The sequence below is a fragment of the Malus sylvestris genome, chromosome 4 (genome assembly GCF_916048215.2).
Source record: "Malus sylvestris chromosome 4, drMalSylv7.2, whole genome shotgun sequence".
Taxonomy (NCBI): domain Eukaryota; kingdom Viridiplantae; phylum Streptophyta; class Magnoliopsida; order Rosales; family Rosaceae; genus Malus; species Malus sylvestris.
Window position 1 is genome coordinate 4,771,077 of NC_062263.1, and position 25,812 is coordinate 4,796,888.

A 25,812-nucleotide genomic window follows, 5' to 3' on the forward strand; every position below is an offset into this window, starting at 1 on the left:
AACAGTAAAGGATTAATTGGCTAATTTCAAAAGGAGAGGATTAATCGGCTAATTTCAAATAGTTCAGATGGTCAATTCACTAAAAAAAATAGTTCACAGCTCAATTTTAAGTGTAGTAATACTAGTTCACAAGGTCAAACAGCAGTTTACTCTAAAAAGAAAGGCTACAACTTACCCAAAAAAAAGAAGTAAAAAAAATTAGAAACGCCATTCGATTGGTTTTGGGAGTCCAAACAGAATCCCTACTGTGTAGAAACAATTTCAATCTTCATGAAATCTGGAAAGATGCATTGTAGCTGTAAGAAACAAAAAATTTCCCCCCTCCTAATCTTTTTCAATCTCGTATAATTTAAGGTAACAACTGCATCAAACAACGGAAGAAAAAAAAAATGGCGTCGCACTTCGAATCGAATTCCCTCCTGCAAGTAACAACCCTTCCATCTATACCTCAAACCCATTGTGAATTTATGTACACAGATTCACACACACAGCTCCTAGGACCACTTGGTGGTTAAAGGGCACGGCTCCCAGGGCCTTCGGCGCTGCGTTTATGCAACGAGACACCAAATCCCGCCCGGCCACACTAACTTTAAATGACTCACCTTCTAACTTTTGTATCTGGTGTTCGGATTCGAGGTGATGACTGTGATCCGCCGCCAAGCGCAGCAGCAGCAGATTCAACATGTGTGAGAAGATACTCATAGATCTTCTTCCTCAGCCTGTCAATGGTCTCCGCTGAAACATCGGTTGTTTCAAACCCTTCTTGACTAGAACCGATGTTATCCAACCAATCATTCACACTCTTGAGCTGAGTTAGCATTCCTGCTATTTGACCATTGTCTGAAAGAGCTGAAATGTCCACGTCAGCATCTAGGAACCTCTCCACAAATCCCAGAAACCAAGCTTGTGATTGCAGTCGCAACATTTCGGCCAAGTCAACAACCTCGTCAAGGCCATTTCCTTTATTCCATTCAGGCAGAGGTGGTGCCGGCGGCTTTTGATTGATGGCTGATCCATCCCCTAGTCGGCGAGGTGTCCCTGGTGTCCCAAGCTTGGAACCCACTGCCTGGCGAACTTTGCCTTGGGATTTTGTTGAAGCATTCTTCGTAGAATTTTCTAGAACTAGCACGGGTTGATTTGCAGAGACTATCTTTTGGTTTTGAGAGGAAGCTGAAGCTTTAACAGAGGTTAAACTGGACTCTTTACTGAATACAGCGAAGGATGACAGATTGGTGGCTAATGCAGATTGTACCCAAGATGCTGCCTGTTTCTGTCTGTCTGAAGCTACCTTCAGTGCTTCTTCTGATGGGGTTTCTTCACTGTCTGGGGATGAACCATCTGGCATGATTTTAGATAGAGAATCAGCAACTACACGAGCATTATTCAAGCTAGCATGGAGAGCTAGAAACTGCTCTACTGCAGGCTGAGGGTTGTCTTCCTTGGCAGAGGTAGTTAGCTCTGAATATATGCTGCAGGACCCCAAAAAAGGGACCAAAAAAAATGTCAGAAAATGATGTAGAGAACTTAGGCTAAAAGCAATGGAAAAAGTCGCATCATATAAATTCTGGAAACATTGTGCCTCCACAAAAAAAACCCAAAAAGAAAAGATCACAGATAAGCAGAGATAAGCAGATTAATCTTTGTCACAATTAGAAGTACAAATGAAAGATGAGAGAGCCATGGAAAAAAGTCACATAATTGAGTTCAAAAAGTCTAAAAAATAATGTAGGATTGCATTTCCTGTATTTTGATGTTCCAAAATTCCCTGTTAAAAAGCTTTTGATTCCTAAGCATCTGTGCCATTCATTCCAAAGTACAAATCAAACAAGAACAGAAAATGCAGAAAATATAAGTGAGCAAGTGTCCCATATGAGTTAAAGAACTCCATGGATGGCCTCTAACGAGCAAACAAGCACCTCATGAGAGTATACTACGAAAGTAAACAGTATACCAACAAAAACGCAATTGAAGCAATCTAGCTGACTCATGGATGCCCTAAGGATATATCTTTGCATTATACTGTCAATAAAAAAAAAAAAAAAAAAAACCTATACTACTCAGAAAGTTCTAATGACTGTTCCATATCTTTTGGGTTTGAATGTCCAACCATTTCTATTGTCCAATAACAATATCATATACTTCACTTCCTTAACTCAACTCATTTGTGGTACTCAGATATATTACAGAAAAGAATGGACAAACACAATAAGATGTTGTTATAACTTATACCTCAAACATCGTAATAAATTCTCTGCAGCAGAAGCCTCCTGCATCGCCTCTATTGCTGCTAATTGTGCAGCATCCCTGTGCCTCATAACTTCCTGTGATAACAGATTCAAAAGTATATAATAAGAAAAACGAATGCCAAGCTGTACAACAACAAAAAAGTCTATCTTCAGATATAGATGTCACTAAAACTCATTCCTCAGGTCGTAAAAGTTATATCCTTCTCAGAATTAAAAGGAAATTCCCATTGACTAACTTGGCTCCTAATTAAGAGATCGGGTCAGAAAGACAACACGGACAAAGCAAAACAAAAACTAAGAAATTAACACAAACTAATAACCCAATATGCACGAAGAATTTGGGACCTCATATATCTGGGCACTTCATTCTTTTATAATATTCTCTCGTTCACTTCAGCAGTCTCTATGTAATGAAGTTTCAGAAGGAAAACACCATAGTACATTGAATAGGCAGGAAAATAAAGATTTAACCGGAGACAATTACCAAGATCTAAGATGTTACAGAAGATATACCTTTCCAAGCCTTGCAACTGACGATGGGAGCGAAGCCCATGGAACTCCATCAGTCAATTTTCTGTTATTTAGGGAAACCTTGACCAAGTTTCCAGGAAAGCCATTATTAGCTACATCTGATGATTTCTTTCCAACAGATATTCGAAGTTTATTTGACCTGTCTTGATCACTCAAAGTTCCATTTGCAGTAACTTTCTTTGTAGACGTTTGAACCTTACTCTCTTCTTTCAATGACTTTGCAGATATCTGCATCTTATTGTCCTCTTTAGGTGGCAACCTCTCAGTTGAGATACTTTTTCTAGGAGCCTGGCAAAACGTTTACTCGAATATTAAATACAAGAGGACAAATAACACTCAACATTGAGCTATCTTCCACATCTTTTGGAACTACTAAAAGATCAAATCAAAACCAGTGAGAAAAAGAAAAAAAAGAGTTTTCAAATGCAATAACACCCAACATTGAGCTATCTTCCACATCTTTTGGAACTAATACAAGATCAAATCAAAACCAGTGAGAAAAAGAAAAAAAAGAGTTTTCAAATGCAATTCATAATTGCTGGCACATTTAATTTTGAGGTGTTTATCTCCAGAATCAAAATTTTCTCTCAGAAGGTCCACCCAATTGAGAAAAAGGGTTTTTTTGGTATCAATTTGAAAATGGTTTAAAGCTTTAAAAATGATGAATGTAACTAAAGTACTTAGTATTCATTAGTTACAAAAACAAAGAATTGAATCCAAGGACACCATACGTGGCGTCCAAAGAAATCAAAGAAAAGCAACCAATAGTACACTTACACAAGTAAACATTAAGTAAAACCTAACTTGACATAAATTTCAAATTAAGAGTCATGAATTATTGAACTTACAGACATCCGAATGTCTAGCTTGGCATCATGTGAAGTAGCCCTCACTTTTGAACTCTCTTGAGTGTTCACCTCCATATTTCCTTCCCAGCTCTTCCTCAGGGACTTGGCCCCCATCTCAAACCCCTGTCCAAAATTCTTTATCGGGTTTCCCAAAACTGATTTCTTCCCAGGACTCGCCCCACGAACAGAACTTGCCTTTTCCACCACTCCCACCTTAGGTGTTCCCTTAACTTTTGCATGCTGCTTGACCCCATTTGCAAATTTCTCAAAAGAAGTCGGCAATGAATAACAACTTGAGGGAGACGATGGGATAGACCGTGAATTCAATGACTTCATTCTCGGCAAAGGTTCCCTCTTCATATCTATAGTTAATGCAGGTTTTGATGGCTGAGACTTTGATCGGCCAAAAGACCCTAGTTTCTTTTCCAACTGATCCACCTTCGCACTTCCATTCAGCCTCACTAGCCCAGGTTTATCCCTTTCTCCGGCATGACTATTTCCTAATACCTTAGACTCAGACTTTACTTTCTCTACAGTTTTCGAACTAGAAGACGAATTATTGTCAAGAAAACCAAGAGAATGAGTGGCAACAATGTCTTCAGGGCTCCCCACACAAGGGTGTCTCCCTGGCACCGGCCTAACCCCATGGAGAATGGGGACCGGGGTGGCGGCTTGAAGCCGATCCACATGAATAAATTGACCCAATTGAATCTTATCACTGAGAATTAAATCATCATGTTCATCAGGGAGAGATACATAGGTGGCATGTGAGGAATCTGATACCTTAAGGTAGAAACCTTGGTTTGGGAAAAGCTCACCGCCTGCAAGCGAGGGAACAATGCTCACCACTTGCAACAGAGACGACCTGTGCTCGCCGGCGACTTTGACATCCGTGTTCATATGCTGTAGCAGCTTGAGGAGCACGCCAGGAACAAGATTTGCCATTCTTGACACCCCCAATTGGCATCAGAGGTAAAAATTACAGACCCAGATGAGAAAGCTTCAAGCTTTCACGCTTAAACACACGAACCCTGCACAAGAAATGGTTTTTCCCCAAAACCCAGATGGAAAACTCAAAGATTTCCAAAACCCAGAAGACAATCACCAGAAGGGGACGAAAAAATGAGGGGTTTTCTCAATACCCAGATGGAGAAAAAGGGTTTTTTCCAATTTTTTTTCTAAGTGCCAAGAATTTGATCTGTGGATTTTGATGGGCTACAGGGATAGGAAAACGTGAGGAAGCTTTACAAGGAAATGAAATTTGTTACCAAAGAAAGGGTTAATCACAGAAAACGCAATGCATTGCACAACACAAGATTATTGAGGCAACGGTAGGTGAGAGCTTTTGGCAGTAATAATGGTGAACATCTTTTTCAGGAAAGGAGAAAACAAGAAAATTAGAGGCCACCCACAGATCAAGTTTTATATTCAAATTAGATAAAATCGTCAGCAGAAAGAATTTAATAAGAAGGTTTCAACAAATGGCATCAATGACAGAGAACAAACCCAGAAGACCAAACAAAACATTTGATTAAATTAAATAAATGAGTGCAATGTATCCCAAATAGTGACCTTTGCATATCAGTTTCTTGAAATTTCCATGAAACCAAAGGGGGGAAAAGGTACAAGCTCTGGGGTGTTGCTTGGATTTTATTATTTTTGCTTTTTGGGGAAGGAAAAAACAAAAATATATTGGGCTGAGTTCATGGAGAAAATTCCAGATCAGGGTATACAGATTTGGAAAGCAAGATTTTAAAACAAGGCCAAGAAGGAATGATGATGAAAGTACAGGTGGGAATGGGAATGGGAATGGGGAATGGAAAATTGGGAATGGGATGTTGTTGGAAATTTCTCTGCAGGAAACAGAAGAAAGAAAAGGGAATTGGGGAATAATTGATTGCCAGGCTTAATACATGATTGAGTTGCAAGGAGCTGTCAGTGTCTGACACAACAACAACACACTTAAAACCTTAGAGTAATCCTAAAACCGACCAACTTCCACTTGGAAAAATTTTATGTACACTCGACGCACAGAATGATACACTACGTGTTATAATATAAATAAAGGAACACATTTGATATTTAACATTCCATGAAACTGGCACACTGACATCGGATACTCGTAAATTTTTAACATAACATTGTATTATTAAATAAAGAGTAAGAACGTCGCGTGATAGTGAACTAGATCCATATAAGCTACTGACATACTGACATCGAATACTCATAAATTTTTAATATGACATTATATAATTAAATAAAAAGTAAAAACATCGCGTGATAGTGAACTAGATCCATATAAGCTACTGACATACTGACATCGAATACTCATAAATTTTTAATATGACATTATATAATTAAATAAAAAGTAAAAACATCGCGTGATAGTGAACTAGATCCACATAAGCTACTGACACATTGACATCAGATACTCGTAAATTTTTAACATGACATTGTATTACTAAATAAATAGTAAGAACGTCGCGTGATAGTGAACTAGATCCACATAAGCTGCTTTCAACTTTGAAAGGGCTGCCTTAACCTTTGCCTTTTCTTTTTGGCTGAAGGCTGCCTTTGCTTTTCGATTGATTGAGTTTCCAGAGTGAAGGATTCCACGGATGGATGAAAGGGTGTTTGTTGTAGGAGCTGGGTCAGTCTGGGTGGAGAATCTTGGCAGAAAACGATATGTTTATTTTTTTTCTTCTTACAAAAATATTTTAAATGGTTTATATTTTATTTGGAATTTTTTAATATAACTTGTGGACGTTTTGTCTTGAGAGTGCAGATGGGTGCATGTGGAAGGTAATGGAGTGTTGTACTCAAGGTAAGGGGTGTCGGTCGGCTACCTGAAAAAGTGACATCCCCCAACCCCAACTTAATTGCAGAGCCTGCAAGTTTTTTTTTTTTTTTTTTTTTTTCTCTTTTTACACTAAAGAGGAAGAGTTCAGTTAAATCACATAATAGACGATCTAATTTATTATCGAATTCATCATTCACGAAATTTGAACTTAAAACATCTTATCTTTAAGTGAAAAAAAATATATCATTAGACTGTTCTGAGTGGCTGCAAAGGCTGCAAGTTTGCAAACCTTTTTTTTTGTTTTATTTTATTTTATTTATTATTTATTATTGTTGGTTGGCACACTATCTCAAACTTTGACCCATAAACTCGAGCCCTACCTTATCCCACTAATTTTTTTTTTAATACAACAATATAAATCTACACTAAAAGCTAGTTAATTCGTTGAGCAGAAACAAAAGCAATGACAGCCTAAAGGCAAAGTAATATTCACTCTAAATAGTACTTGTTCTTATATAATTTTACTCGGCTAATTAATAGACGTGCTAAACTTTTGGTATGGGATGAAGAAGGGTGGGTATTTATTTCTTAGCGCTTCTTTCAGATCTCTAGAAACATACAGATTTTAGGATCTTCTATATCATAGAGGTTGAACCAGGTACTATTTTTTGTATTTTTATAAATAATTTTCAACAATGGGCTGAGGTTGGCCCTGCTCCCTACCGTCTGGGCTGCTACAAGCTATGCGCTGAAGGCTGGCACTATTGCCTTCTTGCTTGGGCTGCTGCAGCGCAATGGGTTGCTTAGGATGGACTGCAACTATGCTGTCTGCGCCAGGGCCTGCATGCTCTGGGCTGCTACAGTGGAAGCGACGGTGGCTTGTGGTGGTGGCAGTCATGCCTGCTCCGAGGTCCGTCGCGTGGGTCTGGCCCATGTCCAATTTTATTCGAACAAATATAGAACAAGAATGGATGGTTTTATGTCTATTAACAGTTCTTCCTTCCGAGTTGAGACCGATCATTCAGATAGATAGGGGTAAACTAATGAGCTCAGATATTAATGAAATCTATAGAAGAGTTATTTATCGGAACAATGCTTTATCCCGAGGAATCCTAAATTTGATGCTAATAATATAATAGTGTACTAATCCACATATGTCTCTCTCCCATCAATCGAATCCGTACTAGTTGAAGAAATGGAAATTCCCCCATTTGGTTGATGATAAATGTGAAACGAAAAAAAAAAAAGAAAAAAAAGAGGAATCGTTGTTGAATGAAATTATGTTATTTTGACTTCTCTTAAAAAAAAAAAAAATAGAAAGATGAATTGATATAGTTTTTTATTGGATATGGATTTGTCGGGATTGACGGGGCTCGAACCTGCAGCTTCCGCCTTGATAGGGCATTGCTTTGACCAATTGAACTACAATCCCAAGTAAATACCACAATAAAATAAAGTATAAATATTTTTATGATTTCATTCTAACCCTTTCAATTTCAATTAGAATTGACGTGTTGTAACAAAGCTACGAGTGTGATATATCGATACCCATATGTATCATACTTTAGTGAGAGCAGCCGGTATTATTAGTAATCCTTTCGTCATTGCCAAATCAATTGGCTGCTATTTAATATCGGCAATAGGTCTGAAAAAGTATCTAAAAATATCAAATTAGATATTTGTATCCTGTCAAAATAAGGAACCATGACATATATGTTTGGAATATATTCCATTTTGAGAGCGTTGAAAAAGCACTATCTCGTTGAAAGGTTCTGTACATCTGTCATTTCTCAAGGCATTTCTTTAGACAAAACCCATTTTTTTCCTCTTTTCGGATGGTACATATTTCTCAGAACATGTAGTGTGAATCAAACTTATGTTTGAATTGAAATTGAGGCACTGACATACACCTAGTTTGACCCCCCTCCCCCCCTTTTTTTCTCCGCTAACCAATTTTTTTTTTAATTATTATAAATCTCGTTTTTTTTTTCTTTTTCTTTTTGTAAATCCTTAATCTTCCATTTTTATTATCCCACAAGGATAGATACAATCAATTTAAATGGAAGAATTTGTTAGGCTGAATCATTGCATAGAAATATCATCATTAAGTATCGCGTACTGTTTGTTGTGCTTCAGAATTTCCAGCCAAGTTTTCCTTTTTCCATGGACAAATCAAATAATTTAAAAATTCAGAGATTAAGAGCGCTAGCTAAATTCAAAGAGGGAGAATTTTCGAAAAGGATTGCGAAAGCTTCTTCGAGAATTAAATCAGCTCTCAATGAGAAACACCAATTTGTTGTAGCAAAATATGCCGTCTTTAGTCTAGACGAATTTGTACTTGCAAAATTAAACACCTTTGATCAATGACCAAAACCATGCGCCAACGAAGTTTATGACTTAATTGCTTAGCCAAAGCTTACCAAAATTTGGGGGAAAATGAGGTATTTACATTGTTCTAAAAAACGGTTGAGGGGGCCGCCTAGGTGGCGGTGCTCCGCCGCAATTAACTCAAAATCATTTCTTAAATCGGCAAGGTATGTGCGGATGCTGGGCTGTTTGGCAGCTAGAAGAGATAGAGAAAGAGCGAGCGCCTTGGAAGCAGGAAGGAGCTCGGAGAAGAAGCGAGAGAGGCTGCTGTGGAAATTTACAGAGCAACAAAAGAAGAAGAAATGGAAAAACAAAGTAATCAGAGAAGGAGAAGAAGAGGAAAAATAAAAAAATTCAAAACATTAATGGCTTTCCTCTTTCCAAGGAAGAAGAAGAAAAGAAAACCCCCCAAAAAAATGCGTCTGCTTTCCAAGGTATAAAAACAACTCCACCTTTTGGAATCCAATTTGATGTGAGAAAGTGGGGTGGAGGGAAGGTGTCAAACTTCACACATGGACTTTGATGAACAAGCTTTTGATTTTTAAATGTTTATGAACTACCCAACCCACTAGGTGGGGTTTTTTAATATTTATTGTTTAAAAACGAAGTACTAATTATTTAAAATGTCTTGAATTATATTTTATCTCTTTGAATTTAATTAATTTAACTTACTAATCATTTAAAATGTCTTAAGTTATATGGTATATATGCTTAATGTGTTTTTAAATTTTGAACTTGTTAGATATTCTTTTTGTATTTTATCATTTGTTTGTACCATACTTGACCAACCCCGAAACTACTAAGCACCGGTCAACATTATACCGCCAAGGACCCACAAGAGTCTCCCTCCAACAAGGAGGCTAATCACAACGCGACATGTGTCGACATCAGAAGCCAATCATAGCGTGACACGTGTCAACATTAGAAGCCAATCACAACACAACATGTGTCAATGTCAGAATGAAACTAGAAACTCTCTTCTATAAATAGATATCATTCTCTCACAATATTTCCTAATGTTATTTCTACTAAATCATTCACTAATACTCACTAAAGGAGAGCTTGAACCTATGTACTTGTGTAAACCCTTCACAATTAATGAGAACTCCTATACTCCATGGACGTAGCCAATCTGGGTGAACCACGTACATCTCGTGTTTGCTTCTCTGTCCCTATCCATTTACATACTTATCCACACTAGTGACCGGAGCAGTCTAGTGAAGGTCACAAACTTAACATTTTCTGTTGTACCAAAGTCCTCACTAATTTTGTGCATCAACATCATTCTTTTATTATCTTATCCATGAATTTCATACAAGTATAATTTTTATGTGTCAATATGCACTTATTTACAAGATATACAAGAAATTTACCTAAATCCGCCTAGGCGCCTGCCTAGATCCCGCCTAGCCGCCAAGGTGCTAGGCGCTAACCAGCCACCCGACTAGCGCCTAGCGTCTTTTAGAACCTTGGGTATTTATAGAGCTAAGACGGTCACATGTGTAGGGTTTGTCATGCCATGTGTCGACATCTAGTTGGTCAATGTGTGTCATCCGTTGAATAGAAAATTGAATTATTCCGTATTATTGAATAAATAATATCTAGGAATTATCTCATGGAGTCCTTGATTGAGTTTGATTGTGATTTTTTGCTTGATTGAGTTGATTTTCAATAAGGAAAGCATAAAGCTAAGAATTTACCTTTGACTTTTCTTTTTGATATAGGTAAGAGAGCTTGAAGAAGTCATAATAAGTAGCTCAGTTTTTCTTGAGGGTTGAATTGCGCGTGAAACGAATGTGGGTGATGAAGGACCATCTGAACAGTCACATAACATTGCAAAAGACAGACCAAAAAGAGACATTAAAAGACCCATCAAGTTTCAAGATTAATTATTCAATAGTTTGGGAACTGGTGGTTATTAAGTTATGCCTAAAGACTTGTTTTATGCCTTTATTGTAATGTTATGTCTTATTTTCTTCCTTATAAGTTTGCTGGAAGCAAGAGATGTATTCGGTTTTTTAGAGATAAGACAATATAACTCTATGAGTTTATCAATCAAAGAACTCTATTTACCTCCAATTGCTTTATTGCTAGTTGCTTCTATTTCCTATTCTTTGCAGGATAACCTGACTTGCATCAAGTGGTACCAGAGCAACTCCTTGGGACCGCTGCTGTTAACCTTTATGTAGACCGATGGTGCGAGGTGGTCGTTGCGGTGAACGTGGTCTGGGACGCGAAGCTCGTGATATCGAGAATGAGGATTTGAGAAGACAAGTGCAGTAATTAGCAGAGCGATTAGAGCGCTTTGAAACCCGAAGCTATCGAGATGATGAACTTCTCTCAGAGGATGATATCAATCTCTTCGGGCAGCCCAACGACAAGTTCAACGATATCAATATGAAGGTTGATATCCCTAAATTTGAAGGGAGGATTAAGCTCGATGAATTCATAGATTGGTTGAACACCATGGAGAAAATCTTTGATTACAAAGACATCCTTAATTACAGAAAGGTAAAGGTTGTGGCCATTAAGTTGACCAAGTATGCATCAGCTTGGTGGGAGCAATTGAAGGTACGAAGAGAAAGGATCGGAAAGTCTCAAATTAGCATATGGGAAAAAAATGAAGAAGGAGTTGAGGAAGAAATTCCTACCTGAGAACTACATCCAAGAGTGGTACTCCAAGTTGTATAATTTCCAGCAAGGTGGAAAATCAGTAGATGACTATACCGAAGAGTTTGATTTATTGATGGTTCGATGTGGTGTGGATGAGCCTGAAAAGCAGACAATAACTCATTATTTGGGAGAGATGCGTAGAGAAATCCATGATGTCGTTGCCCTGCAACCTTATTGGTCTTATGATGATGTCTACCAACTAGCCAAAAAGGTAGAGAAGCAACTGAAGCAGAGGGGTAATCGAACAACTGGAGTTGGTGTGTTTAATGCTAATCAGAAGGAACAATCTTTCGAATCAACAAAGGCAAAGGAAAAGTTAAATCCCAAGGCCTTTGATAAAGTAAGTGGTAGCAAAGACAGTGCTAGTAGTAGTACCGTAAAGCAGATTGCAGCAACCCAACGATTGCCCAAATGTTTCAAGTGCTTTGGTTTTGAACACAAGCAAGTAGATTGTCCAAACCAAAGTTTTGTCAACCTTGTTGATGGGCAATTGTTTTTGGGTGATTCCAAAGTGGAGGAGACACCTTATGTCTATGATGAATATCAAGAAGATGATGAGGACATCACCTGGAGTGACCATGGAGAAGCTTTGGTTGTACAACGGAGCATGACTACTGCACGTGTCGACAACAATGATTGGTTACGTTATAACATATTTCGCACTATGTGTACCACCAATGGGAAGATTTGTAATGTGATAATTGATGGTGGGAGTTGCGAGAATGTTGCATCTCAGGAGATGGTCGACAAGCTTCAACTAAAGACAGAAAATAGTCTAGTTCCTTACAAGCTCGCTTGATTTCAAAATGGAAATGAGGTGTATGTTGATAAGCGATTCTAGTCTCATTTTCTATTGGGAAAGTATATCAAGATGAAGTTTGGTGCGATGTCGTACCAATGGATGCTTGCCATATTTTGTTAAGAAGGCCTTGGCAATATGACCGAAAAGCTCTTCATGACGGTTTCAAAAACACGTACACCTTTGTGAAAGATGGAGTGAAGGTAGTTTTGGGGCCTTCAAAAGAACCGCATATAGTAAAAAGGAAGATGGGAATAATTTGCCTCACCATGGCATAATTCATGGAAGAAATTGAAGAAGGTGCTTCCGTATATGTTTTAGTGATCAAAGAGGAGAATGTTGGGATCTCTCTTCCACCTGAAATCGTGTCTTTGCTGCAAGATTTCTCTGATGTGATACCAGATGAGCTACCCGCTGAATTACCACCTATGAGAGACATACAACACCAAATCGATCTCATTCCGAGATCTAATTTATAGAATAAAGCTGCTTATTAGATGAGCCTCAATGAACATCAAGAGCTACAAAGGCAAGTCATGGAGTTACTTGAGAATGGATTGATTCAAGAGAGCTTGAGTCCTTACGCCGTCCCTGCCCTTTTAACCTACAAAACTGATGGAACATGGAGAATGTGTATGGACAGTAAGGCAATAAACAAAATCACAATAAAATATCGATTTCCCATTTCGCACCTTGATGATATGTTGGATTTGTTGGGTGGCTCTCAGGTGTTTTTCGAAAATTAACTTGAGAAGTGGATATCACCAAATAAGAATCAAACCGGGAGACGAATGGAATACAGCCTTCAAGACAAGAGACGGGTTGTATGAATGGCTTGTCATGCCCTTTGGCCTATCCAATGCCCCGAGCATAGGCCTGGCAAATGGGTCGTGTCTGTCATGTTCGTGTCGTTTTCGTGTAACACCTGTTATCTTATCGGGTCGTGTCGTGTCACACCTGTTATCTTAACGGGGTCCTTAACAAGTCGGGTCACTTTACCCAACGGGTAAAGTGACCCAACCCGTTAAGAAAAATATATTTTTTTCTTAAATTTGCACATACCACACATTGCCACATAAATATTACTTCAAAACATTAAAACACATTTATCGTTTAAGTACTACATCTACACTCGAAAATAAGAGCTTAATAAAAAAACATTCATACACTACTAGTCAAATTTTTAAATTTAATTTAATATATAGATTCACTAACACTTAAGAGTTTATTCATACTTTTATTAAGTATAATATAAGATTTTGTGGTATCCACTATTGTAAATATTTTAAATTGAAGATCGAGTTCATTCATTGTATTCATATAGGGTCAAGGAGTGTAGTTGTAAAAAATCATCAAAATCGGAGTTAAAATAACCGTTAAATCGTGATTTTTCGTTTTATAACCGTTGAAAAGTTTTGTCCCGTTACTTGATCTCTTAATGTTTGTTTTTTTTCAATTTTTGGCGTATGTGATCTCGAAGTATATACAAACATGTTTGAAGGTTGGATAGTTGAAACTAGTTTCGTAGAATGCGTATCCCATAAAAACAATAGATTCACTAATACTTAAGAGTTTATTCATACTTTCATTAAGTATAACATAAGATTTTGTGGTATCCACTATTGTAAATATTTTAAAATGAAGATCGAGTTCATTCATTGTCTTCATATAGGGTCAAGGAGTGTAGATGTAAAAAATCATCAAAATCGGAGTTAAAATAACCGTTAAATCGTGATTTTTCATTTTATAACCATCGAAAAGTTTTGTCCCGTTACTTGATCTCTTAATGTTTGTTTTTTTTTTTTTTGGCGTATGTGATCTTGAAGTATATACAAACATGTTTGACGGCTGGATCGTTGAAACTAGTTTCGTAGAATGCGTATCCCATAAAAATAATAGATTCACTAATACTTAAGAGTTTATTCATACTTTCATTAAGTATAAGGTATCCACTATTGTAAATATTTTAAATTAAAGATCGAGTTCATTCATTGTATTCATATAGGGTCAAGGAGTGTAGCTGTAAAAAATCATCAAAATCGGAGTTAAAATAACCGTTAAATCATGATTTTTCGTTTTATAACCGTCGAAAAGTTTTGTCCCATTACTTGATCTCTTAATGTTTTTTTTTTTCAATTTTTGGCGTATGTGATCTCGAAGTATATACAAATGTGTTTGACGGTTGGATCGTTGAAACTAGTTTCGTAGAATACGTATCCTATAAAAACAATAGATTCACTAATACTTAAGAGTTTATTCATACTTTCATTAAGTATAACATAAGATTTTGTGGTATCCACCATTGTAAATATTTTAAAATGAAGATCGAGTTCATTCATTGTATTCATATAGGGTCAAGGATGTAGCTGTAAAAAATCATCAAAATCAGAGTTAAAATAACCGTTAAATCGTGATTTTTCATTTTATAACCGTCGAAAAGTTTTGTCCCGTTACTTGATCTCTTAATGTTTATTTTTTTCAATTTTTGGCGTATGTGATCTCGAAGTATATACAAACATGTTTGACGGTTGGATCGTTGAAACTAGTTTCGTATAATGTATATCCCATAAAAACAGTAGATTCACTAATACTTAAGAGTTTATTCATACTTTCATTAAGTATAACATAAGATTTTGTGGTATTCAATATTGTAAATATTTTAAATTGAAGATCGAGTTCATTCATTGTATTTATATAGGGTCAATGAGTGTAGCTATAAAAAATAATCAAAATCGGAGTTAAAATAACCGTTAAATCATGATTTTTCGTTTATAACCGTTGAAAAGTTTTGTCCCGTTACTTGATCTCTTAATGTTTGTTTTTTTTTCAATTTTTGGCGTATGTGATCTCGAAGTATATACAAACATGTTTGACGGTTGGATCATTGAAATTAGTTTCGTAGAATGTATATCACATAAAAACAATAGATTCACCAATACTTAAGAGTTTATTTATACTTTCATTAAGTATAACATAAGATTTTGTGGTATCCACTAGTGTAAATATTTTAAATTGAAGATCGAGTTCATTCATTGTAGTCATATAGGGTCAAGGAGTGTAGCTGTAAAAAATTATCAAAATCGGAGTTAAAATAACCGTTAAATCGTGATTTTTCGTTTATAATCGTCGAAAAATTTTGTCCAGTTACTTGAACTCTGAATATTTTTTTTTGCAATTTTTAGCGTATACGATCTCTAAACATATACAAACATGTTTGACGGTTGGATCGTTGAAATTAGTTTCGTAAGATGCGTATCTCATCTTTCCCTCTCTTTTTTGTTTCCTTTTCTTATCATTTTCTTTTTTCCCTCCCTTTTTTTTATTTTTTTTTAAACTTTTTCCCTCACTCTTTCTTCAAAGGGCTGACACCTCACCTCACCTACACTACACGGTACAGTGGTACTAGTACACCCATCTTTCCCTCTCTTTTTTGTTTCCTTTTCTTATCATTTTCATTTTTCCCTCCCTTTTTTTTTTTAAAAACTTTTTCCCTCCCTTTTTTCTTTCAAAGGGCGGATGGCAGATGCATATTAATTGTTATAGTTTTTAGGGGTATAAAATTTAATATATATATATATATATAATTATAGTATTTGTTTAGGGTTATAAAATTATAAAATTAATATTCTGCTTATCGTGTATCGTGTTACCCACGTGTATACCCGAACCAACCCGTTATCTTAACAGGTGCTTATCGGGTTACCCGATAACGACCCGATTCGTTATCGTGTCGACCCGAACACCTGTTAATTTCGTGTCGTGTCGTGTCGTGTTATTGGGTCGTGTCAGGAATTGCCAGGCCTACCCGAGCACATTCATGCGCTTTATGAACTAGATATTTCAACCTTTTATAAGTAAGTTTCTGGTTGTTTACTTTGATGATATACTGGTGTATAGTTTGAACAAGAAACAATATGTTGAGCATCTTTAACAAGTTTTTCAAGTTTTGTGAGATCAGAAACTGTATGCTAATCTTAAGAATTGCCACTTTTTGAGTGAAAGTGTATTGTTCTTGGGATATATTGTTTCAAGTGATGGAATTAAAGCTGATCCCAGAAAAGTTGCCTCCATCGTTAATTGGTCAACCCCGACAAATATTCAAGAGGTACGAAGCTTTCATGGATTAGCCTCTTTTTATAGGAGATTCATCAGGAACTTTAGCTCTCTTATTGCTCCTATAACTGATTGTTTAAAGAAGAATGCTTGTTTTGAGAAAAAAAAAAGAACTAAGGAAGCAACTGCCATTTTTGAATTAATAAAAGAAAAAATGACAACAGCCGCTGTATTAGTTCTTCCAGATTTTGAGAAGGTATTTTCTCTAGAATGCGATGCGTCGCATAAGGGCATTGGTGCTGTCTTAAGTCAAGAAAGAAGACTCGTTGCCTTCTTTATTGAGAAATTATATGATGCAAAGAAGCAGTACTCAACATATGATGTGGAATTCTACGCTATAATTCAATCTCTGCGACATTGGCGTCATTATTTAATCCAAAGAGAGTTTATTTTATTTTCTGATCATGAGGCTTTGAAGTATATCAATGGTCAGCATAAACTTAACGCTCGACATGCGAAATGGGTAGCTTACTTGCAAGAGTTCACTTTTATTATTCAACACAAATCAGGGAGTCAAAACAAAGTTGTTGATGCATTGAGCAGGAGATCTTCTTTGTTAACTTCTATGCAGGTATATGTGATTGGGTTTGAAATGCTTAAGAAGCAATATATGGAGGATCCTGATTTTGGGAAGATTTGGTATGATTGCCAAAGTGGGAAAGCTTTTGAGTTTATGTTGCAAGATGGGTATTTATTCCATGGCAACCGGTTGTGCATACCTCGGTGTTCATTGCGTGATGTTATAATTTCGGAATTGCATGAAGGGGGTCTCACTGGCCATTTTGGGCGTGATAAAACCTTAAGACTTGTTGAGGAGAGGTTTTATTGGCCAAAATTATACAAAGACGTGGCCAAGCATGTGAGTAGATGTCGGGTGTGTTATGTAGCCAAGAAAATACAGGTTTGTATACTCCTTTACTTGTTTCGGCAGCACCTTGGGAGGATGTATCAATAGACTTCGTATTGGGGCTTCCAAAAACTAGACATGGGGCTGATTCCATACTTGTTGTGGTAGATAGATTTTCTAAAATGGCTCATTTCCTGCCATGTAACAAGACTTTCGATGCCACATGTGTTGTTGACTTATATTTCAGAGAGGTTGTTAAGCTTCATGGCATACCGAAGTCCATCACATCAAATTGCGATCCTAAGTTTATTAGTCATTTTTGGAGAACCTTATGGCGAAAAGTGGGAACTTACCTTCAATTTAGTAGCTCCCATCATCCTCAAACCGACGGTAAAAATGAAGTTGTGAATCGATCGCTCGGGAGCCTTTTGAGAAGCTTAGTTGGAAAAGAAAAACATAATTGGGATTTCACTTTATCACAAGCTGAGTTTGCTTTCAACAGGTCCAAGAACCGATCAACTAGAAAATGTCCCTTTGAAATAGTTTATGGACTTATTCCAAATGGACCTTTAGATTTGATTCCTCTGCCAGTAACTAACCGTTTTAGTGGAGATGCCAATGATATGGTAGTACACATTAGAGACCTACACTCTCAAGTCACAAGAATTCTGGAAAAGAGCAATGAGAAATATAAAGCTGCAGTAGATAAACATCAAAGACCCATGGAGTTCAAAGAAGGTGACTTGGTGTGGATTAATCTTCGCAAAGAAAGGTTTCCACGTGGACAGTTTGGCAAACTTCATGATAGAGCTGATGGTCCTTTTCGAGTAATGAAGCGAATTGGTGAAAATGCACATAAGTTAGAGCTGCCTCGTAACATAGAAGTGTTTGCAACTTTTAATGTGGCTGATTTGCAGCCGTATTATGAAGACATTCTGGAGCAAAAGTCTGACTCGATGGCGAGCCATTTTCAGCTATAAGGGAATGATGAGGGACCATCTGAACGGTCACATAACATTGCAAAAGATAGACCAAGAAGAGACATTAAAAGACCTATCAAGTTTCTAGATTAATTATTCAATAGTTTGGGAACTGGTGGTTATTAAGTTATGCCTAGAGACTTGTTTTATGCCTTTATTGTAATGTTATGTCTTATTTTTTTCCCTATAAGTTTGCTGGAAGCAGGAGATGTATTCAATTTTTTGAAGATAAGATAATATAACTCTATGAGTTTATCAATCAAAGAACTCTATTTGCTTCCAATTGCTTTATTGCTAGCTGCTTCTATTTCCTATTCTCTGCAGGATAACCTGACATGCATTAGTGGGTCTCACCAATTTAATGAGTGCATTCTTGTCTCTTACACATAAACATCCACGTGTCAACTCTAAATTTCTGTATTATTTTTTACTCCACATTTTCTTTATTTTGGTCAAGCATCCCCTATGGTTATGACTAAACCAAACTTGTCGCTAAATGGATTGGCTTGGTTCTCTTCCATTACCAAATGAAGGCCTAAAGTTAAGCAATTAAAACTACGATATTCCATCGTTTTAGTTAGAGGTGGTAAATCAACTATTTGGTTGTTAATGAGTACCTGTTAAAACCTGTTTAAATTGATATCACCATAATATAGAGGTGGGATTGGTAGTGGTGCTGATGGTGTAAGGTGAAATTAAGCTAAATAACAAAACTCCACCATATTACATTAAGGAGTGAGGAAATGAGTTAAGCCTCACAACGGGCTAGCAATAATATTGTTCAAATTCGCCTTTGGTGAGAATCGAACCTAAGATCTCTCACTTACAAGTGAAAAGGAATACCGCTAGACGTAATACTAAGTGACAACTATGAGTAACTCCACCATATATATTAAAGGGAAATTGTCAAAAATGACCTATTTTCTTAATCTTTGGACTAAAATAGGACAAACCGGCCATGCACAAGTCATGCACACTATGCACACAAACAAAATGACGAAAATAACCACATAGAAATTGTAGAAACTCACAACTCATTGCATCATTTTTCTTATTTCAAAGAGAGAGTTGTGAGTTATGGGTTTCTGAGTTGAGCTCAGATCTGTGAGCATATTGTGTGCATGTCATATACATGTAGTGTAATACAGTGAGCATATCCTGAAAATTCCTCATACAAACACCAATTTCTGCCAATTTTTAAACACCATCACAATATTCTAACAAGGTAAGGAATCCCATGATATAGAAGAGGGAGAAATTGATTAAATCGTTTGCTGCTTTTGTATTCATGGACGAACCAAGGAAGCACAAAATAGAAGAATATTTTGACATGAAAAACAAACATTCAATTAACTTATATATATATATATATATTTAGGAAACCATATTTTGGGAACTTTAACAAAAAGTTTCCGGTATTATTCACTTTAACGAAAAACCATAATTTGACACTAAAAAGTCAATCCTAGTACTATTCAATTTATCTTTTATTTTGTCCTTATCGTTAAAACTCAAAGTTTTCAAACCATTTTCATTAGTTTTTTTTTTTGTTTTTTTTTTTAATGTGGCCGTCGGCACATAGAATTACTCCACCCCGACCCATGGTGTTTGAATTAAGAGGGAGGAAAGCAAGAGGAATGAGAAGCTGTCCTAGTTATCTGTGGCAGAATTTTAATTATCTAAGACGAAGCTATAAGATCTAATACAAGTCACAATAATTAGTGATTAATTTCAAACTTACATGTGCTTAGTTAAGTTTGGATATTTTATTAACGCTCCACATATTGTTAAATATGCTCTACAAAAATTTTGTTTATTGAATAACTTACATACCTCTTATTAAAATAATTATTTTGACCTAATAATATTTTAAAAGAGAAAATATGCAATCATTAAGGAAAACTGATATTATCACGAGGCAATCAAACAACATTAATCTTAGATATATAGTAACAATTATTGAATTGTTTATGTAACTCATAGATATTATCACATATATTCCCTGCACCTAGTGACACTTTAGGGTGAAAGAACTACGCTGTCATCTATTTAGGCAATCATCCCAATAGACTCTCACACCAACCGATCGAAAGATGAAGGAACTCATGCAATCATCTATTTCCAATTACTTTGCTTACCATGTGATTGTAAAGGATCTGAAAAATTCAAGGTGTTATGCAAATGCAACTACGCTGCAAAAAAAAAAAAAGAAAAAATAAAGAAGGAAAATGATCCTTAATTGACAGAAACCCCAAAATCTATAGAAAACGAAACCCTAAATCCATAATTGACAGAGAGTATGAGATGTGAATGTAGTATTGGAAAATAAGTGGGGTGTGTTAATATAAATTTTAATTTAAAAAGTGAATATGAGGTGTATTAAACACGTGGAGTGTGGTAAACAAAATATGAGGTGTGTACAAAACAACCCATTACGTATTAGCACGTTTAAATACACATAAATATTCCGAAACACTAAAGACATACATATGAGGACAAATATGAAATCAGGCGACAAAAACACAATTCCTTAATCAAACAATAAACACATAATTAACTTGGTTCAGGAATATTATCCAGCACATGGGAATAATATCAACACAATTAGTTCAAGTAAAATAACACATTTAAACATTCTATTAGAATAAAATATTTCTGAATCAAGTTTTTGGAGTAAAAAAACAAAAATAAACATTCTATCAGAGTAAAATAACACAAGTTGGCGATTATGAAACACATTATGTACAGGCGACCAAAAAAAAAATATAAAGTTCTGAAATACAAATATTAGAATTTAACACAAAAATTAATACAAGTTGGGGAATAATATTATTACCAGGACATACATGCATGTGATCAATCTCTGACCATCATTTGCCACTTGATCGTTCAGTTGACGATGAACCCTAGTTTTTGTTCGATTTGATGTCCATTTTTTTACCATTCATTACATGTTGATTAGTATTAACAATATGCATGCATTATTATATTTAATTTAACCAAATTCGCTCTAGCAATGTGCTCAATCCTCTACTCTTAAGTTCGAATTTCGTTTCCCATAATTTAAATCAATTTAGTGTGCATTATCATATTGTTTGTAAAATATACATATATAATCGGATTAGGGCAACTTCAAGATTAATCTTCCTACAATATTCTACCCTACGATAACTAGTTTATAACTTTATAGGCTCCTCTATAAATAGCCCTCCAAATATGTGGCGTTTGCAACATTCAAAAAATAGTGAAAATGGCCTTAAAAGCCCTCTCTCTCATCCTTTTCTCTCTTCTCTCTTCTGCAACTTCATCATCTTCTCCGTTTGAGTTCTTAGACCATCTGAGGGGGGGTCACAAGGGTGACCACATCGAAGGCATCCATGACCTCAAGCTATACCTCGAAAAATTCGGCTACTTAAGCTATGCCCATGCCAAGAACAACCCTCATGCTAATGACGATGATTTTGACAACCTACTCGAGTTAGCCGTCAAGACATACCAGCTCAATTACCACCTCAACACCACCGGAACATTGGATGGCGAAACGGTGTCAAAGATGATGATGCCTCGTTGTGGTGTGGCGGATATCATCAATGGCACCAGCTCAATGAGATCAGGGAAGAAAAAGCACCATCACCATGACCCTGACCACGACCACCACAACCACGGTTCCAGTGTGCATGCAGTCTCTCACTATTCTTTCTTCAAGGGAAGGCTAAGATGGCCAACTTCTAAGCATCATCTCACATATGGATTTCTTCCAAACACCCCGACAGAAGCCATGGGACCGGTTTCATATGCGTTTCGAACATGGGCGTCAAACACGCACTTCAGATTTAGTCGTTCCAGGAACTACAGAAGGGCGGACATCAAGATTAGTTTCGAATACGGCGATCATGGAGATGGGAGCCCATTTGATGGGGAAGGTGGGGTTTTGGCCCATGCTTATGCTCCAACAAATGGAAGATTCCACTACGACGCCGACGAGCCATGGTCTGTGGGTGCTTTGGAAGGTTATTACGACTTGGAGACGGTGGCTTTGCATGAGATCGGACACCTTCTTGGACTAGGGCATAGCTCAGTTGAGGGAGCCATCATGTACCCTTACATATCTTCTGGAGCCACCAAGCTGACTTTGCATGACGACGACATTCAAGGGATTAAAGTTCTATACAAGTCTTGATAATGCATGTCTAAAGTAACATGAAATCAATAAAAAAACTTTCCATCTTTTGAGTTTTTCCTTTCCTTTATTTTTGTGTACCAACAAATGAAATCCATAGCCAATTTTGTTTGGGAAGTGTTATTGACACTCCAAAAATCTTATTCTACACTCCTCATAAGTGTATTTTTCTTTCTAAATATAGAAAGTTTGGAGTGTAAAATGAGGAATTTGGAGTGTCAATAACACTTTCCTTTTGTTTTGGTGATCAGGTTTTTTTTTTTTCTTTCTAATATTCTCATATGCATTTCTTAATTAAAACGATTTTGCGTAACGTTAACGAACAGACCCTTATAAATATTCAAATAAAATGTCTCAAATAATAAGGCTTAATTGTTTAGATTGGATCTATGAGAGATGTTGTGAAATAATAGTTTATGAGACCTTAATCGGTATGATTATCTCCCCTCTTGGCAAATATGCGAAGTGTTGACAAAAACTTCTTCCAACACAATTTCACCGCTATCCGAAGAGAATAGAGTTTTATTATTTAAGTGCGGACCCATTTAAGGTTAAAAATAATTTCTTACGTACAACTCTTGTATTAAATTACAAAAAAATAAAAAAAATAAAAAATAAAAAACCCTTTGGTTAAAATTATGAAGAATCGTTTATTTAGGGGAATGGTGGTTTGTTTGTTTCGTAGCTGCACAAGTACTTGGAACAAATCTCAAGTTGCCTACGTATTCCTTTTGAGGGGAATCAAGCCAACCCGTAAGAGCAAGTCTATCCCTAAGAATTTTGTGCCAGCATCCAGCTTATTTATCCACTCCAGTGAACAGTAACAGACTATAATGAACAGTAATAGGCCAATGCATCTCCACCCCTAAAAAAATACGCTGACACCCAGTGAAAAAATGTGCTGGCACAAATGATCTCCATTCCTACAAAATGCGCTGGCACTCAGCCCATTTAAAATATTTTTAAATTTTTTCTAAAAGAATAAAAAAATAAAATAGTTTTAATTTTGGATGGTCATTTGGATATGGTTTTTGTAGTGTTTGGGGGCGAATTTGGTCACGGTGAGCTAGGAATTCTGTTTAGGTTGAATTTTGTGAATTTGAATTTATTTATTTACCGGATGGATTTGCATCTAATTTTGGGAGAGATCAAACTATCGGAAATGTGCCTTAAAGGTCAATTATGAGATGATACTTTACAGACGTTTTACATATTAAATTAATTTAGTTTAATTTAAGGGCAGAGATATTGTTTAAAGTCGTCTCATTAAATATTATACATTCAAACAATAAGTCTAAAGAATATGTAATAAAGCCCTTCTTTCTCATACACATATCCTAAACATTCTTGTTCATAGGATTGTCAATTAAACATGACAATTCGATAAGTTTAGTACATACTATGACATTATCTTCATAGGAATGACTAGTCTCGAGTCATTGGTGTGATAAACACAAAGGTAAGTATGTAGGTGCTCAAATAGAGAGTAAGTTCACCGAACACTATCAAATAAGAGTTCTCGTACTCATGTCATATGAGAACTTACTAGTTGGGATAATGCACAGTAATCATTTGACTTGAGACACCACAATTGTCTTGCGGTTATGTCTTTGACCATTTGAGGATGCGTCATAACCTCATTGTTTGCTCCTTGCATTATTGGGATCACTGATTTATTCACATAGGCATGTGAGAGTACAACAAGGGATCTCTAACCTTCAAACTACTGAAGGAGAATACCCTATGATATTATTTAAGAGTCTTTGTCTAGAGCACATAAATATGATTTAGGAAGAGTACATTCCAAATCACATTCACAGTAATCATATAGACAAGAGAATCACATTGTACAGTAGACACGAATAAACTATCAACAAACAATGTGATCAAGAGTATTGATATAGATAAGAACTGTATTGCATTGCAATTCCAACTAAATAGGTTCTCCACCTTTTCTGCTTAGCTTGGGTAGCCATGACATACTGCTAATGTAACATCCCACATCGCCCAGGGGAGTGGATCCTGTAAGCCTTATATGTATATTCTCATCTCTACCTAGCACGAGACCTTTTGGGAGCTCACTGGCTCCGGGTTTAGTAAGAACTTCGAAGTTAAGCGAGTTCGTGCGAGAGCAATCTTAAGATGGGTGACCCACTGGGAAGTTCTCGTGTGAGTTCCTAAAAACAAAACCATGAGGGCGTGGTCGGGGCCTAAAGCGGATAATATTGTGCTACAGTGGAGTTGAGCACAGGATGTGGTGGGGGCCCGAGTCGGGATATGACAGCTAAGTGTCACTCATGGCTTGTGGGAAACCCTGAAGTTAGCAATCATTAATCTTCATTAAAGAGAGAATTAAAAAGTAAGTTTCAATTCATAATCGATTAGTAAGAGTTCTAATAGCCCCTTATCTAGCTCATCGAATGAGTCTTTTTTCGCCACATCGGGGCTATGAGAATCGAACCAAATTCTTCCAAATTAGAACCTAATAGATCGTACACCGTGTAAGGTAAAGATTGAAGAATACAACATAGTTGAGTAAGTACAATTAAATGGTTTAATTGTTTATGGCTAGGATTAATTAATCAAACGAATAAGTATGTATAACCTTGAGTTAGTTTTGGGATTCAAGACCCAATGGCTTTGAACCGTCAAGCCCATTAAGTTGTAGAAAACTTGAAGGGCCCAAAGGCCCAATAACTCTATATAGTCCATAAAGAAAGAGCTTAGGGTTTTTCCTTTTTGTTAAATGCAATAGACTATTAAAGGGGAGTTATAGCCTTAAGCTCATTTAGGGTTTTGTGAGGGAAATGGGAGAAAACACAACTGTCTCTTTTCTCTCTTGGATGCCAACGCTTAAGGAGAATTTTACTAGCATCAAATCCTCGCCAAGTCACTCATCTCCTCTTCACACCTCACCTTAGAGGTTCCTTCTTTTGGGAACTTTGGAGACTCTATTCCTTACCTAAATTCAAAGAGCCTAGAAGATAATAAGCAAGGAATGAAGGTCATCTCATGGGTGAGTAGCATTTGCTTATGCAAAGAGGAATCTACAAAGGTATAATAAGAGTTCTTTCCTTTCCTCTTCAATTTGGATTGAGTCTTGATTCACCACACTACAAGGCTGTGGATTTCATGATTAAGATTTGTTTTTGAGTGTATATGTACTAGTTTCCTCTCTTTAATTGTTAAATGCTCAATGTAAGTTGCTCAAATAATCTTAGTTTAGCCAAATTTTTCCTTCACAAACCACATGTAGTTCCAATTTAATTTTGGGTCGCTTGACTTCTGGAGCAGCTTTGTGCCATTTTATCATTTTGAGAACGATCGAAAATTTAGCTCATTAATTGGAAGTGGTTCGCATCTACTAATTTAATATTTGTAATGGCACAAGTCCTCTAATTTGAGATGGTATGAATTCACCATAATTT

At 36.4% G+C, this 25,812-nt stretch overlaps 2 protein-coding genes across 2 annotated transcripts; one reads left to right on the forward strand and one right to left on the reverse strand.

The window, feature by feature from the left end:
- Nucleotides 1–198: 198 nt before the first annotated feature.
- LOC126619327 (uncharacterized) lies at nucleotides 199–5,556 on the reverse strand. Its single transcript, XM_050287660.1, has 4 exons — nucleotides 3,626–5,556; nucleotides 2,760–3,065; nucleotides 2,230–2,321; nucleotides 199–1,469 (listed from the first exon to the last, which is right to left on the reverse strand). Exons 1-4 carry the CDS (start codon nucleotides 4,568–4,570, stop codon nucleotides 599–601), a joined length of 2,214 nt encoding a protein of 737 aa, XP_050143617.1. The 5' UTR covers nucleotides 4,571–5,556; the 3' UTR covers nucleotides 199–598.
- Nucleotides 5,557–21,440: 15,884 nt separating this feature from the next.
- LOC126619339 (metalloendoproteinase 2-MMP-like) lies at nucleotides 21,441–22,454 on the forward strand. Its single transcript, XM_050287680.1, has one exon. The coding sequence runs from the start codon at nucleotides 21,455–21,457 to the stop codon at nucleotides 22,382–22,384; it is 930 nt and encodes a 309-aa protein (XP_050143637.1). The 5' UTR covers nucleotides 21,441–21,454; the 3' UTR covers nucleotides 22,385–22,454.
- Nucleotides 22,455–25,812: the final 3,358 nt, after the last annotated feature.

Coding starts and splice junctions, on each gene's coding strand:
- LOC126619327 (XM_050287660.1), bottom strand. CDS start 4,570: ATGGCAAATCTTGTTCCTGGCGTGCTCCTCAAGCTGCTACAGCATATG. Junction 3,066..3,625: donor AGCTAGACATTCGGATGTCT/GTAAGTTCAATA, acceptor ACGTTTTGCCAG/GCTCCTAGAAAAAGTATCTC. Junction 2,322..2,759: donor CAGTTGCAAGGCTTGGAAAG/GTATATCTTCTG, acceptor CTGTTATCACAG/GAAGTTATGAGGCACAGGGA.
- LOC126619339 (XM_050287680.1), top strand. CDS start 21,455: ATGGCCTTAAAAGCCCTCTCTCTCATCCTTTTCTCTCTTCTCTCTTCT.